This window comes from Glycine soja, chromosome 11 (genome assembly GCF_004193775.1).
Source record: "Glycine soja cultivar W05 chromosome 11, ASM419377v2, whole genome shotgun sequence".
In the NCBI taxonomy this organism is placed as follows: Eukaryota; Viridiplantae; Streptophyta; class Magnoliopsida; order Fabales; family Fabaceae; genus Glycine; species Glycine soja.
In genome coordinates, this window is record NC_041012.1 from 1,784,681 (window position 1) to 1,802,373 (window position 17,693).

Genomic DNA, 17,693 nt, shown 5'->3' on the forward strand with positions numbered 1-17,693 from the left:
TTGATATTAATGTCTCATAAAAGTCAAAATTGACACCATGTGTAATATTGTATAGAGTATTTCTTATTTCTCATCACTTGTTTTTGTTATATTTATTTTTTACCCACATTTCAAAATACACTATAATTATATACAGACAATAAAAAATTTAATATTTTCATTTAAGTATAATTTAATGTTGATATTACTTTTAAAATATTTATTATAAATTTTTGTTTACGATATATAATAAAGCGATGTAATTTTTTTTCTTGTTTTATCACTAAAAATTGTAAATGATATCAAAGAATTTATATTCCTCACACATTTTCCTCCACCAACCGAGTTACACCCCTTTATTCTCTCCTCTAAACTTAATAGAATGTTTTTGTCTGCATTACAAGCCCAATCTAATCCTGAAAATGTGCTTTAATGGGAAATTTTGACTCTCTCTACCTCCTTCCTCTATATATACAACAACTAAAGATTGTTAGTTTTGAATTGGAAAGGGTTATTCTATTTTAAGAAGATATTTAATTTTATTAAAAAATTATACTTAGGGTTTAGTTTATTTGATTAAACATAATGTGTAGATTATTATAAATTTTTTTATATATGTCTTCAATTCATACAAATAAAAAAATCTATTTCACAACTTTCCCCCTCTTTTTATCTATCTTGTACTTCTAAAATAATTTGTAAAAAGATGAGTACTAAAAGAAAATTTCATTTCAAAACCCTTATTAAGTTGACACCATTTTACTCCTGCATATTTCAATGAAAAATATTTTAGCACGAATAAAAAAATTAAGGATATTTTAGTCAATAATCTTATTTTTTATTTAAATTACATTGTGTTAATTAATTTTATTAATTAAAAAAATTAATTACTTTTACTTATATGAGTTCAGAGAAAATATTAATTTGTTTAGGGATAGGTTACACTTATGAAGTTTTTTTATATGAAATTAGCTTTTAAATTGGTTAACGAGTTAAATTAGACTTTTAAAAAGATTAGCCCTAAAAAAGAAGAACTTATAACAAATAGCATATTATTCAAGACTCAAGTCTTAGATTTCTTAAACACACTAAACTTGTTTAAACAAAATCTCATTGGCTTAAACCTACTTCCACGTCTAATTATTATCTATCGTACAAAACAAACTAATTTTTTTTAGAAGACTATCTAATTTAGTTGAAAACGGATTAGTTAATTAATTAATTGAGTTGCTTTTAATTAACGTTCTCCTCTTTTCAATTTTCATTCACCAATTAATGACGTGTGCTTACGTACACTTTCCGCGAGTACGACATATATATATATCGAATTAAATTATTCTGAAAAGCGAAAAGTACTTAATATTTCGTGTGACGATAGTGAAAAGGTACTTTGAGTCTTTGACCTTTGGAAGACACTTGCCAAGTTGGTAATTAATTGGGATATAGCTATAAAGCAGCAGTTGGCCTTTCCACCGCTTCAGTCTTGGGCATCTCTCTCTATCATTTGGCCAAAATGACCAAGGTTTACCCTCATGATCCCACTTCCTCTCCCTGCATGTCATATGGACCAGAATCATATACCCTTTGGATGAAATCACTTGTTCTCCACTCTAACGGTTGCACCGTGTATGATTCAAATGGTGTCATCGTTTATCGCGTTGATAATTATGACACAAAGGGTAGAAGACACGTTAACCTTTTGGATCTGCGAGGCACAGTTCTCTGTACCATACACAAGGTAATTAATTAGTTTGTTGCTACTTGGAATTATATTGTGTCCACTTTGTAAATTATTAAACTAATTAGATCATTCAATACGGTTTCAATTAACTTACTCTAATTTCAACCATATATATTTTGCAGAAACTACTTGCTTTTGGACGTTGGAATGTCTATAGAGGTAGCGATAATTCTGACTTTAAAATCCAGGAGAAGCCGTGGTTTCAAGTTAAAAGATGCTATAAGATGATCACAAGAAAAGTAACGTGTCAGATTACAGTGGCGTGCAAAAAGTACTGCATAAAGAAAATCGCTGGCAAAACGACATTTCAGATTGTCAACATAGATGGAGACATAGTTGCCTATGTACGTAATATATATATATATTGTGATTTTCAGATTGTGTTCTGATCCATTAATTGATATTGTGATTTTTTCAAAAATAATAAATTAAATATACATAGTACTTCGACTTTGGTGTTGATTTTTTAGTTTATTTTGACAATATGCAGGCAAAGCAAAAACACTCGTCATCGGGAGTTGTTCTGGGTAATGATGTTTTAACGTTGGATGTAGAGGGCGGAATAGATCATTCTCTTATAATGGCTTTTGTCACTGTGTTCGGATTAATTTGCGGCAAAATGTGAATTTGTGAATAGTATCTATCACTCTATATATGTGTGTGTCTCTATACATAACATATATTCTGAGATCAGCATGCACTCATATGGCTTCGCTGTACCTGAAACCTGATTATGTAAATCATCATCGTTGCTTTTTTAAATTTTCTCCAAATAAACAGTTTTGTAGACCGTATTTGACTTTATTTTTATTACTGTACATACCAAGAAGATTGTGACAGGAATTTGGTATTATGGTGAATGGTGATGAATTTGGATACGTTTCTCTTTTCTCATATTGTATTTATGTTCGGTGTAAAATAATCAAGAAAGGCACAAAACTAGATGAAAAACTTGGCCTACCATCTACTATTTTATTCATTTTAATAAAAAGGTTATTTTAAACAACCCAAGTAAAAATAAAGTTGAACAATAATAGATATGGTGCAATTAAGGATTGTACTAACCACCTTTAAGTACATAAGAAAAAGTTGTATATTTATTTTACTTTATATAATATTGTAACAACACCATACATATTTGAAATCGTATATTGTAAATATAGATTATTCCGTGGAAAAAAATAGGTGAAATTTATATCCTTTAATTTATATTATATATAAGTTTCTTTTTAGCAACCAAAGAAGAATGTATAAGAAAAAAAAGTACGAGTTATTCTGACTATACATATACAAAAGGTGAGAAATCACGAAAAAAAAAAACTGTATCTAGATACAAGACTAATACACCACTCTAAAACTAACAACTAGCAGTTCCTGCCTTAGCTTTGAACTATGTACATGGCCGAAAGAAATCAAAGGAAACTGTTAGAGATATAGAACAATTACACATCAACTGTAAGAACCGTATACCATCACATGCCAAAACTACATCCAAGCCTTTTTTTTAACCTCTGGCTTTCCAAAGCCTCTATATTACAAATAATGAACACGGGCATTACATGGAAAAACAACAACAAACCATACCCAAAAACTAACATAAATGTGAAAAAATTAATATTTTTTATCCGGACAATAAATTTAATATAATACACCTTGTATATTGTTTTGTATGAAAAAAATGTGAGCGAAAATATTTCAACTCACACCAGCCCGGCGGCCCCTTCATTTTAAATTCTAGAAGTACTATAAAATGTACACCAGAGTAGTTTATACGTTGAAAAACAATTGAAATATAGTTTGGTTAAGTTTGTGATTAGTTTTTCTCAAAATAATAATGATGATGCATGGGATAATAGATTTAATTTTCAAAAAGGTACGTAGATTGCCTTGACTTTAGACCTTGATTTATAGGTGAACAGATATTTACAAGGGAGATATATTTATGAGGGAAATGTTTTGTGAACACTCTAATCTCATTTTATGTTTTGAGAGAGATAGAAAATATAAGAGAAAGATACCAATAATAATAGATATAAGTGAAACAAATTTTGTATGCGCACAAACCTATAATACTTCAGCATTAAAAAAAAAAACCCTATAATACTTCAATAAGTAATATTATACGGCAGAAATATAGAAAGTATCAAATAGATATTTATAATTTTGAAGAATTTATATTTCAATTTTCTATATGTAATCATACTTTAACTATAAAAATAAAACTATACTTTTAAATTTAAAGTATTATTTTAAATAAGCTTAATTACTGTTTTACTGAATTTGGAGGTGTTTTTTTTCATTCTTAAGTTTAAAAATTTTATTTTAATCCTTAAATTTTGATAAATTATTTATTTTAGTTCATGATATAATAAATTGACACTTTATGATAATTTTTAATACTTTATAACAGTTTTAAAGTGTAAATTCAAGTGTCTAAAAAATAAATTAATTTATGAAAGCTAAAAACATGCACCACTATATATTAATTACCCAAAAGTTATCCATCAATTCAAAATTTTCTAATATTATGATTTAATTTGAAAAAATCAATCCATTTTTTTTTTGCTAAATTAGTTTTAACAACTTTTGAAATAAATATACAAATTAGATTATCAGAACAATTTTAAACAAGACTTAATTACTATTTTAGTTATTAAATTATGGGTGTGTATTTTTAATTTTTTAGTCCGTTTCTTTTGTTTAGGGTTTTCTTTTGACAAATTATTCTTTTTAGGTTCTGATATAATAAATTAAAACTTTGTGACAGAATTTAGTGATCATGAATTAATTTTTATGTTTTAACTGTTTGAAGTTACATTTTAAAGTTGTCATAATGCTAAAAAATAATCATAAAGTATTAAAAATTGAGATAAAATATCGATTTATTATGTCCTACACTAAAAAAATCATTTATTAAGATTGAAAGACTAAAAAAAATATTTTTAAATTTCATGGATTAAAAAAAACACACCCTAAAATTTAGTAAATAAAACCCTAATTAAATCTTTTAAATATAACTAATTTACTAATTAAGTTCAAGTGGTACTGTTGACTTGAAAATATAACTAAATCTAAAAAAAATCATCTAAATCTAAACCAATCCAGCGCTGGGCACACTGATGTTGACCAAATATTTAGGGATCTCATACTCTTTTGAAAGTTTGGTACGTGAAAGATAAAGTGGCCATTAATTGAATATTTCATCGGTGGGAAGACATAAGAGTCTGTTTTGGAAAGTATTTCTCAGCCACAAAGCCAATCCTGATCCAGCAGCACTTTAATTGGACAAAATAAGTAAATATGCGTGTAGAGGGAAGGAAAAAAATGTATAATAAACTTAAGAATAATTTATAATTTTATTCTTTCTAGTTTCTTAAATTTATTATTTTAATTTCGTGAATTTTAATTATAATATTTAATTCTCTGGTCTTAACGATTTCGATCATTTTAATGTATTATTAACAAATAATTTTGATTAATTAAGTTATTAATTTTATTATAAATTAATCAAAATCATTAATTATTAAAAAATTAAATAAAAAATTATTAATCCTAATTTTTTATAGTGTTTCTTCTCTTCTCCGCAACCACATTTTTTTTATCTCTATTAGTCAACATAACTTCACCATAATAACACTATATTAGGATTAATAATCGTTTATTAAATTGTTTTAATGATTAATAATTTTTATTTAATTTATACTTAATTTAATATCTTAATAATCATAATTATGAATCAGTAATCTATCAGAAAAAAATCATAAATTTATAAAATTTAAAAGATAAAATATTGTAATTAAAAATTAAGGCAACAAAATTATGAATTTAAAAAATTATAAAACCAAAATTACAATTAAATCTAAACTTAATATGATATAAAAAAAACAGAGATCGAGAATAATAAAAGATTTTGAAGGGATAGATGTAGTAGATTCATGTATCATTACTTATTTATTCTCAGTAAAATAAATAAATAACAGTAATTGCATGCTTGTTTTTACTTTTTTTCCTGCAATATAATGTCTCCAGTTTTACACAATATCACATTCTATCATAACTTCGCCACGCATATATCACATTCTATCATCACTAATCATAAGCATTCTTAGTATATATGGCAGATAGATACATAAATTACAGGTGAAAATATCATTTGTTTATATATACGTTCCTCTGTCAGCCTTGCACTTTCCACGGAACGTTCAATGCCATTTTTTGACGTTTCATTTTGTGCACATTTTTTGGATGGCATACGAGGGACCATTTTAATAAACAAGCCAGCATGATATTATTTATATTCTTAATATAAACCTAGTATTTTTATTGGTCTCTAACTTGTACATACATTTTTTCTTTTTTTAAAAAAAAAATATTTACCAAAAAGTATAAAAATTATTTATTATTTTAAAATTATTTTTGAGATAAATAACTATTTTAATCCTCAATATATAAATTAATTAGAATTTAATTCTTAAAATAATAAAAATTCGGATTTAGTTTATAAATCTGTAAAATAAAAATAAAAAGACAATTATATCTTGTCATGGATGTGCTAGTCCAAATAACAACTTCAAATATCACCAACTACAAAGTTTCACATGACAAATCATATTATTGTTTATTTATAAGAAATATCGGTCAAACTCTAATGAAAAGTAAAATAGTTTTCAAAATTAAAATTCAGGAATGAATACACGTAAGAAAAACATTAACACCCTATAATGTTCATTTTAAGGTGGTGACCCCTAAATAAATGTGCAAAATAATGGTAACCTTATTAATTTTTATACTCTTATGTTGATAAAAATTAGATTATAAAAAAACACACAGTATTTATTAAGTTTAATAAAATATTATGTTTTAATATTATTAAAGTTTATTGTATTTAATATTTAGTAAATATAATAAATACTACATTAAATACATTATATATATATATATATATATATATATATATATATATATATATATATATATATATATATATATCAAATACATATTTTTTTTAACATATATTAAAGACTATATTAAATACATGTAAAGTGGAGAGGATGAAAATGTTTCGAGTACTGTCAACATTACTGATGAAAAGCTTTATGTATGCTATGATTTTTACAAGATCAGGCATTGCATAAGTAGTGAGAGTGATTAGTAGATTTATGATAGATTGTAGCAGAGAGCATTGGAATGTTTGAGTAGATCCTTAGATTCATCAAAGAAACCTAAGATGTTGTATTATGTTTTGAAGGATCGTAATTTATTGTGAGGGGCTATGTCCATTTAGAGTTTGATAATAAAAAACAGCTCCGTGTTTACACTTGAAGGATAGGTGATAAGTTGGTTACCCAAATTTTAAATTGTTGTAGCTCCATGTACTATAGAAGTTGAATACATGGTTAAAATTGTTGTAGCTCCATGTACTATAGAAGTTGAATACATGGCGGCTACTAGGCATACAAGTAATTGCTGATAAAAGAATTCTTCCCAAGTTCATAAAGCTTAAAATGTGTGTGTGTGTGTGTGTGTGTGTGTGTGTGTGTGTGTGTGTGTGTGTGTGTGTGTGTGTGTGTGTGTGTGTGTTTGTGTGCAAGAGACATAAATTTTAACAATAAAGTCAGATAAAAATAATTATTATATCAATAAAAGAACTAATCATTTGTATTATCTATTAATAGATACAATAAAGATTAAAGGATATGTATGTTTATAAAAGCAAAACTGACACAAGAAAACAGCTGATCCTAGTTTACCGAGCATGACAACAAGAAAGAACCACTGGTAACAATATAACACTTGGGCATTACAAACTGATAACTTTGTAAAATGATACCCAACGGGGAACACATTTAGCACCTTGGAAGCAAATATCAAGGCTAAGAAAAAAAATGTATTTTACCATTGTACACATTAATTTATTTGTTAAGAAATGTGTTTAGTTGCTGCAAAGGCCGCTGCTTCAACTATACAATGCAGGCTCAAAGATATCAGGAGGAACTTATTAGTTATTAGCCTTTCTGGAGATTCCGTACAGTCATAACGAGCTTTTGTCTTTCACCTTCTACCTCAGCAAAATTGAGGCTCATTTCTAAGTATCTCTCTTGCATCTCTTGAAGTTCCCTTTCCATTGATTTGTTTCTCTCCTTCAATGACGTTAGCTCAGTTAATAAGTCAGCAAGACTGGTTCCTGCTTCTTTCTCTGGCAAGTTTACGTTACTGCCATGGCCAAAAAATAATCAATAACTGAACAATTCAATGGCTTGAATTCATAAAATTACAAGAGTAACATAGACAAACTAAAAAGTCACTAGATTGCTACTAAATAAATTACTAAACAATGTCCACTTTGCCATAGGGAGAGAAAAAGGACATTGAAGGAAAATAGAAAAGCATTCAGACCTCTTGAATAACAATGCAGACCCTGAGGAAGATGCAGCAGCCTTGAGATGCTCAACTGTGCTTCTATCCTGTACCACCTGTTTGAAGGGCATGCCAATGTACATTTATTCCATATATGTAATTCAATAGCTTCATAAATCAACAATTCAATAATGAAACTCTAATTTTTCCAAGCAACATTCGGTTAGTAATTCAAACTTCATGGAACAAAATGGCTTTGTCCTAAGAGAAATGAAACTTCAAAATTCTCAAAAGTATAATTAGAAATTTTCATATTGCTATCAAATATGCATCAATGCTAATCACTAATGGGTTTAAAATTTAGTACTGTCTATAAAGTGCACTAGCATTATATGAGTATACCTTCTGCAAAGCAATACTTCGGTTGAATTCCTCCACTTTGTTCTCCAGCTCCTCAATTTTGGTCTGGAGTTCCTTTTCTTTCTCCAAAAATGAAGTTGTTGAAGTTTCCAAGGCAGTTTCCTTTGACTGTATCATTCCCTGCCATAAACAATCCTTTTTATTAGCATGCCCACCTCAATTACCACAAGTAAATTAGTTTTATCCTAAGAAAATACTCAAGAGTGAAAAACCATGGATAGTAGATGAAATTATGAAAAATATAAATAGAAATATCAGCATTTGGAATCGAGCATTTTTCTAAAATGATCCAACTCTTCATACTACTAGTATTTGAGACCTTACCTCAAGTGTTTTTATTTTCTCCCTCAGACTGGCTATTTCCTTTGAATTCTGAGGAACTGAAGCAGATTTTTTGTTCTTTGGAATATTTTTAGTTCCATCGGTAAGTTGTGGGCGTCCATTACTTTCCCTGAACCTCTTCTCGGCGCTGATTAAAGCATCATCTTTCTTCTTCAATTCACCCTTTAGCTGGAAAACTTGCTTTTGTAGTTTTTCTATCTCAACTTCGTCCTCTGAAAGAGAGAGTTTCACGTCACTGTACTGAGCTCTAACGGCCTCCAACTCTGCTTGCAAGACTCTAACCTCTGTTTCTTTTCTATCCTTAAGATGTTTCATTCTGTTTAGCTCATTAAATGACTGTTCTGCCTCCTTCTTCAACAATGCAATTGTACCCACCAGTTCATTTCTTTCCACAGTTCCTTTCTGTAAGAGTGCCTCTGATTCCTCAATTGATTTGTTCATAGCTTCCAAGTCAGTTCTTAAAATTTCTTTTCCTTCTATTTGATCATGTAAGCATGAAATCTCCTCATTAAGCTTTCCATTCTCAGCTTTTAGTAACGCGATCTCCTCAGAGAAATCCCTAATAACTTGTTCCTGGTGCTTCTTCTGATTTTGAAGCTGCTTTGACTTGTCCTCAATTTCCAACAACATCTGTTGTATCTGAACTTTCATGGTATCTATTTGGTTGGAAAGTTGGTTCAGTTTTACCTCATAACCAGCTTTAGTTGACTCAACTTCTTCTTTGACTTTATGCACCTTTTCTTCCAGTAACATTTTCTGTGCACGCACTTCACTTGCTTCTGTCAATGCTTTCATGGTAGCCTTCTCATTGGCATCAAATGTGGTTGTCATTTGCGTGGAGAGCCTTCGGAATTCCTCTTGAAGCCTCTCAGCAGTTTTAGCATTTTTCAGTCTGGTCTTGCGCAAAGCTTCCTCGGCTTGGATGGCTCTTTGCTCTTGTTCAACTTTGTCATGCATCACTGCTTCTAGATCAGCTTCAAATCCTTGTGCTTGTTTCTCCATTTCCTTCTCTAATCCTCTGATATGGCTTTCAAGTGCCTTGATGGTAGCCAGAGAATTTGAGAAGTCTTCTGATTGTTCCTTGAGTTGATCTTCCAGATTCTTGATGTGGTTTTCAATGTCATTCATTGCAGCAGGAGGAGATGAACATTCATACTGCATTTTCAACTGTTCTTGCAGTTCGCTTTGCTCTAGCTTATATGCAAGGCCATGGTTTTCCTGCTTCAATATCTCATAGTCCAGTGCAAGCTGTTCCATCTGCATCTCTAGCTCATCTTTGTCTCTCCTATACATCTCTATTTCACCATAGAGGTCTACTATTTTCTTCTCGAGTAAGTGTGTCTCATTGGCTTCCGTGTGTTCCTTAACAAGCTCCTCCAATGCTTTCTGTTCTTCATCATCATCCGTTTCACATTTAGAGAGGTTTATCCTTTTCTCTTTGAAATTTTTATCCTGCTCATTTATATAGGAATGGTTAGATATGTCCCTATTTTTCTGCTCCAACATTTCATCCAGATCCTGCACTGCAAGAACCAGTTCGGCATTAGATTCTTGCATCTTCTTTAACTGTAATCTGAGATTTGCGTTTAGGTCCTTCTCATAATCTAATTCTTGTCTTATTTCTTCAACAAGAGCTTGAAGATCTCCACCTTCCAATTGGGATCTGTTTCTCACTTTGGCCTCATCCTTGCGTTTCTGAAAAGACCTGAGATTGTCACATTCTATCTTGAGTGCTTCCCTTTCCTCCTTCAAGACAATGACTTCTTTCGCAAGATCCTGTCCTCTTTTGCATTCCTTCACAATTTGCTTCCTGAGGGTCTGTAATTCCAAGTCTGACACATTCACCTGCCTGGCCAAAGCAGCAAGTTCAGCCTTGAGACTTTCAATCTCTAAAGAGGAAGATGGCTGGTTGCTTTCCTTCAGAAGAGAATTATGATGAGAACCATATGTTGAATCATCTGTACTTAGCCTATGTTCCGAACCAGCTGACCAGTCCCAATGTGATCTCTGACGTACATCATGCATTGATGTTGAGGCATTGAGAGCAAGGTTTTGAGGTTCTGAAGCATGATGCAAAACTGGGTCTGGAAGAAACCTTTTTGTGTTGAGGTGGATGTTCTTTTTTCTAGATCCAATTTCGTGGGGAGTATCAAGTCCAGAGCTGTCATCAGAACTTGACAATGTCATATCAGAGCCACTCGATGTCCTATAATTAGAACTCAATTCAGCTCTGTTGATGATTGCTTTGGAAGAGACATCCTGTGAAACAACAAAAGAAATGGATGAATGATGTACTTAGAAACTAGAAAGTACATGCCAGTTTAGTTTATAGTATATCAATTAAAGAAATAGATAAATGTGTACTTAGAAAGGACATGCCAGTTTAATTTATATATCAAGGGAAATTTTCAATTATGAAAGCATGACATTAACTTAAATAACATTTGCCTGCACCCTTCTTCCCAAAAGAGGAAAAGAAAAAGTGCGACATAGCATAGGCCGAGACATAAAAAGAAGTGACAATAATCTTAGCCCAAAAGTGTGAAATTCTTACTTCCGAAGAACAACTTCTACTTGTTTCACTTGATTGATTCCTTGAGCTCCTATCATTGGATTTCAGTATGGCATCTTCGCATTCATCTTCTTCTCTGCAAATGTTATCGAACAAGAAGAAACCGCATCATCAAAAACTGAGTTGAGGCAGACTCTATAACCTGAAGGCAAAATTAACAATGGCAATTCCCCCCTTGTACCTTCGATCACCGTTTTCTTGCAGCCTCTGAATTGATACCTGTTTGTTAAGCACCAAATAAAATTTACCTAGATCAACATTGCTTTGGCTTATGTTTTACTCAAACTATTCATTTGTTTTTCCTGAAATTTCAAGTAACTTCACATATGGACCACAATTTTATTTTATTTTTTTTTATAAAAAAAGTCAGAAAGAGTGAGAGAGCAAATACTAACATGCAAAACAGCATCACAATGAGAAATCCTGATGGGAAGAGCAACAGAGGAGGGCTTAGTGGCTTCCACATAATCAGCAAAATTTATGGAAACCTCCCCAATGGAACTAGCTTTTGGTAACCCCTGCATAGAGTGCAGAAATTAGATCACATTGACAGAAATAAACTAATTTTACAATATATGATACAGAGCAAAAAAACAAAAAATCCTACCGTTGAAACCAAAAAATGATATACTTTGTCACTGATTTTCCCAGTCTTAGGCTCTTGAATAAACTTGACAGTTTCATAGACTGGGTTTTCCCATCTGCAAGTTCCATCACGAACTGTAGTTTTCTCTAATTTCGTAGTTGGCTTTCCAATGTCCCCTGGAACTATAGACAGCACCAATGCATCCATCCCAGATTGAAACACCTGAATTTTCATCACCAAATGCAACCACTCTTTTTACCATCTTCATTCCAAACCAAATATAATTCAGCACCATAAGTACATCCTCAAATTCAGATTCTATTTCAATTTCCAAACTCCCATTTTCTTTTTTCAAGAAAACAAAAAACAGTCGGTGAAAATATTTTTGTCTTTTTTTTTCGGTATGAGACTACAGACACGAGACAATCTCGCTCGAGTTAAGTCAAACCACTGTAACTGCCGGCAAAATTTTCCTTGTCAAAACTCGAGAGACCAGTAGTTAAGCTGAAACAATTCTGTGTCATCTGATCCACACTTGTTGGTAAAAAAAAATGGTGTCTCTTTTTTACACAATTAAAATCCAGAGGGGGAAAGAAGAAGAAGAAGAAGGAGGAAAATTGAAATTCAGAGGAATATGAAAGTGACCTCACCTGGGTGGCATGAAAGTGCAGCTTGAAAACAGCTTTGACCCTGTTCTTGTCGCTTCTCCATCTTGCAGAACGAAACATGTTGTTCACTCACTCACTCCACGGCACGTGGATTCCTTCAATGTGGTTCAACTCATTGATCAAAGCGAAACAGAGAGAACGTGGAAGGAAGCAAAATGATGTGGGTGATGAAAATTGGAAGCAAACAGAGTCAGGTGGATCTGATGTTGTGCTTCGTTGCTCCTCTGTTGTCGTCGTCTCTGTTCTGTTCGCAGCAACGGCTTTTAAGAAACAGATGATGACATATATTTATATTTATTTATATATTGAATTGGAGTGGAAGCTTCTATTTCTAAAATATACTACTATATAGTTTTTAAATTCATTAAAGAAATAATTCGGTGAAAAATGTTTATTTTTGGTAAAGAAGACGATCATGTATTTTTTTTAGTTATATTATCACGGACTTGTGCTTTTATGGGTGGCTAAAGGGACCGGACAATAACGTATTTTCTCGTTTGACAATATGTCCATAATACCCTTTTTTTTAATTGAATGGAAAAATAGCAATTTCGCGTGCGTATGGTATAGAATGGACTATATTATAGTATGAGTTGTTGAATGCTTTTAATTTGAAATGTGTATCTGGTTAATACTAGTAACGAAGAAAACAAGGCGTAGGAGTAATCCATGGGAAAACCAAAATTGTCTTGGCCGTGAAAGGGAAGTTAGAGAAAATTTAATTTATTTAGTAGGCCTTTTCTTTTCTTTACAAACCTGAAATCCTTGCTGGCTGTTTCTAAGAAGTGGTTGATACCGTAAGGAGTAATAAAAATTTTAATCGAGACAAACTAGTAGTAGTAATAAATAAATATGATGGTGCAGTTCGAATCCTGGGTTAAAGGGTCCACTAATCATATCTTGAATGATAGTATATAGAATTAAAACCTGACATACTACTGAGCATCTACAAAGGTTCACTCTAGCTCTATCTATCATCCATGGTGCTCTTAGATTCAAAAATTAAAAAGACTCATATCCCCTGTGTAATACTTGAATTTTACATGATATATTATTAGTTTGGACTTTGAAGAGATAAATATTAACACGGGCCCTTTTTTTCTTTTTTTTAAGAAAAAATTGTTAGTACGTTGACAAAAAAATACTTGTTTTGTTATTCTGTATTTTTTGTTTTTAGCGACAATAATAATAAAGAGGATTTTAAGTAAATTACAATAAGAGCTTTACAAATATTTGATTATTAAAGAATAATAAATGTTTATAAATTATTTCTTTTTATGTTCACATTTAAATCCTTAATTAAGTAACAATTAATACGAGAAACATAGGAATATAAATAAATTAACCGCGCTTTAATATTAAAAGTTATATTTATTGAATGTAATTCATACTTATATTTAAACAATAGTACTATTATGTAAAAAGAAAAAAGTACTATTATGTAACCAAAAAAATAATACTCCTATCAGATGTTGTATTCATTAATTAATATAATTATCAGAAGAATGTTTTTTCGTATTAATGAAATTTATTATAACAAGTTACCCTCAAATAAAAAATGTTATAGTCACAAATTTAATACCTTAATATATAAAACGAATTTCATGGTTTCAAGCAAACACAGATAAGAAATATAACTATAAAAAATGAATGTCAAGATTTTTAACAAAATAAAAATAAGAAAAGCCCGAGATAAAGTGATGTTTTTTTAATTAGTACTGGTATGTATGGCAAATTGTCTTTTTTTCTTCTCAAATTTCACATTTCGTATACTTTTAAATTAATTTCTTTAAACATCTAAACATTTATTTTCCATATGAAAAACAGATTTATAAAAGCATGGCCAAACATTACTTATGAACACTTCTTTTGTAGAATGATAATTTCTTCTTCTTCTTCTTTTAACCAAAAGGGGATGAAGCAATAGTTTAGCATTTGGGACAATTCCAATTATGTTGGCATCCTCCCAAATACTAGACAAAAGTAGTTCATTCTGAATAACATAAACATATAGAAAAATAAAGTAACCAACAAAGCACTTGGGGGCATTAACCAAACCCAAGGAAGGAGGGAAACCAGAAGCTACCTAAACCTGTAAGTTCGGTAAAGCTTGTCTATCATTTACAAAAGATTTAGTGATGAGGTGAAGAATAAAATCCCACAAACAAAAAGAACTAACAGATATGTCGTGAGTAACTAATTTATTTGCACAAGTATTTTCCTCACAAAAAGACTTTGCAGCCTCTCTAGATGGCTTTTGCCCAACCAGTATCACGAAGGAAAGAAAAGGCTTCTTTGAAGCTAAGAGTGCCCAAAGGGAGGATTGGACATACCTCTGCACAACAAACCCATCTTTGAAAATCTTGCTCTAGCCAGCTTTGCCCAATGGTCAGAGGAGGCATACAACTTCCAACTCAGACTCATGTTTTAAATATTCCTTTTCATAAACCCGATTCATGTTTAAAAAAGAGTCATGTTATTTTTTTATTTATTTAAATTATATATATTTTTATAATTTTAAATAATTTATTTTAGTTTTATCAAAATTACAAAAAAATACTTGTACATAATACATTAGACTAAAGCTAACACGATTAGCCAATTATCCATCAAGAATTCATGTATAATATATATATATATTCTTAACTTTTAACTTTCTGATTTATTAAGAAATTTTTTTACTAATTCAAAGTTGGATCAAAAGATAAATAAAAGATTATTTTCATCAAAAATGAATTCAAATAATACTCTAACAATTCAATCATATATACTTATAAAGTAATAATAATAATTGGAACTCGGACTCAGTGTTATAAATGGATTCTCTTAGAAGTTTATATAGTCATTTTCCAAGGTTAAATACTAGAATTAGCAGGACCCAGAGATGTACGTAATTTAGCTCACACACACAAAAAAAGAAAAAACAGATGTACGTAATTTTGTGTAATTTCCTTATTTGTTCTTAGTTTAATTACAGAACTAAAAAACCGGTACGACCCTTTCACACGGATGGGCATAAATTAGCATTTTTCTTACTTTGTAGAGGTCGGTGGGTACATAATATGCTGATAGCCAGCGGAAGTCTACGATGAGTTGGGTTTGGGGTTAAGAGAATTACCATATTACTACTTTACTAGTAGAAAAGAGAAACCCAACGGTCTAATTAATACCATCACTACCGTGTTTCCTATTATAATAATATGAAAACGACTCTTAAACAAATTTTATATAACCAGTCTAGTGTATCCAAAAAAATTGCTAACCAATCCTTACCTAAATGCGTACGCAACAACATAATATATATTGATTTTATTTGCATATAGTTTTATAAACTTAATCTATTTTATCAGAGTCTTTAATTTCATGTTTAAATTAGTTAGTTTCATATATTATAAAAAGTTGCGATTTATTAAGTTATGTAAGTGTGTAAAAATTTGATATTTAATATCGATTGATCATGTCTCATATGTATGTATGTATGTGTGTGTGTGACACACATGGAGTACTATATGCTTACATTAGAATTTCTCCAAATTAAAATAAAATAACTTATATTGTTGAGATGTATGTATGAAAAAGATTAAAAAAACAATTAAGAGATGAATATAATTATAAACAAGAATTTAATTAGTATGAGTTGATAGTGTAAATGTTTTTCTACATTATTATCTAATTTTATATATATATATATATATATATATATATAATTAAAGTTATTATTAATTAGTTGATAGCATAAATTCTGTTTTTTTTCAAGTGTGCATAAATTTTGAATTTTGTTACACTGGTAATATATTATTGTCTATAATAATATAGTAATCTTATAAGATTCAAACATAATTATTTTTAGGAAAGATATATGTTCATATATAAAATCTAGAAAAAATAGTAATATATAAAATTAATCTCTTATACACCATATCAATTATTTAATATTACTATTCAAATAATAAAACTGAGAAGTTAAAGCCTAGTCAATGACTCAGTGGTACTTTGGGGGCAACACCTAAATCATAATAAATGGCATTCAATCCAGCCTGATGACTTCATTTAAATTACGCGAGTTGATTTATTTGTTAGGTTGACAAAAGATACGTTAGAGGACGAATCTGGTTTCATTTCGGGCCCACAATTTTCTAAGCCATATTTTAGCTTATCACACTAATAAGTTTTTAACTACAAGAGAAGCATTCAATATAGCGCATTAAATAGTTTTAATTACTTAAAAGAAAAAAATTCTAAATATTTTATTTTTATTATATACTTTAACATTAGCCACTGGTGAAATGAATCCATTAGGGTCGACTGCTAGCGGTGGACGAGTAAGGTAGTATAAATGAAGTATTGGGTTTGATACGTGCCAAAAAAAAAAAAGTATGTGAAATCAAATATTGAATCTGATTGCATAAGTTTTTCTAAAAACACTCCTAAAAAAAAAAAATAAGAAGTAGAAAGATGAGATGAGTTTTTTCGTAAATAAAAATAAATTTTCCATAATTAATTTTTAGAAACTCATCAATATAACTTCTCTAAAAGACTAGATGACATCTACAAATTAACTAATGAAAAATTCATTTTAACTAATAGAAAAACTCATTTTTTTTTTCTTTCTTCTAGAAGTGTTTTTAGAGAAGCTTACACCCAACCACAATAAATAATTATGTTTTATATATATATATATATATATATATATATATATATATATAATCATAGAACATGAGACAATTTTATTTAAATTGAATAAAATTATTATGAATGATAAAAAAATTTACTTAAATATTTCATGCAGTTACATCTGTACATGTAAATGTTAGGAATTCAAAAACATTAGTTATGATAAAATAATGTCTAAGTGTTTTTGAACTCAATAGCACTCAACAAATGATTGTATTGTACATAATCCTGATTGCAATTGAAACTAATAGTGCATGGAATAAAAATAGTGAAATTGGATACTTGATAAGGCAACAAAGTAGAAGCGGGTAGTGAAGCTTGGATAGGTGAATGGTGCTGGTGAAGTGAGGTAGG

General features: G+C 29.9%; 2 protein-coding genes across 2 annotated transcripts; one reads left to right on the forward strand and one right to left on the reverse strand.

The window, feature by feature from the left end:
• Window positions 1-1,306: 1,306 nt before the first annotated feature.
• LOC114373608 (protein LURP-one-related 4-like) lies at window positions 1,307-2,598 on the forward strand. The gene is made up of 3 exons (XM_028331106.1): window positions 1,307-1,717; window positions 1,843-2,064; window positions 2,211-2,598. The coding sequence occupies exons 1-3, from the start codon at window positions 1,493-1,495 to the stop codon at window positions 2,343-2,345; spliced, it is 582 nt and encodes a 193-aa protein (XP_028186907.1). The 5' UTR covers window positions 1,307-1,492; the 3' UTR covers window positions 2,346-2,598.
• A 4,762-nt stretch (window positions 2,599-7,360) lies between these two features.
• Window positions 7,361-12,927, reverse strand: LOC114373070 (putative leucine-rich repeat-containing protein DDB_G0290503). The gene is made up of 9 exons (XM_028330618.1): window positions 12,648-12,927; window positions 12,019-12,219; window positions 11,807-11,929; window positions 11,593-11,630; window positions 11,394-11,487; window positions 8,822-11,098; window positions 8,480-8,617; window positions 8,117-8,193; window positions 7,361-7,933 (listed from the first exon to the last, which is right to left on the reverse strand). Exons 1-9 carry the CDS (start codon window positions 12,723-12,725, stop codon window positions 7,726-7,728), a joined length of 3,234 nt encoding a protein of 1,077 aa, XP_028186419.1. The 5' UTR covers window positions 12,726-12,927; the 3' UTR covers window positions 7,361-7,725.
• Between the last annotated feature and the right edge of the window lie 4,766 nt (window positions 12,928-17,693).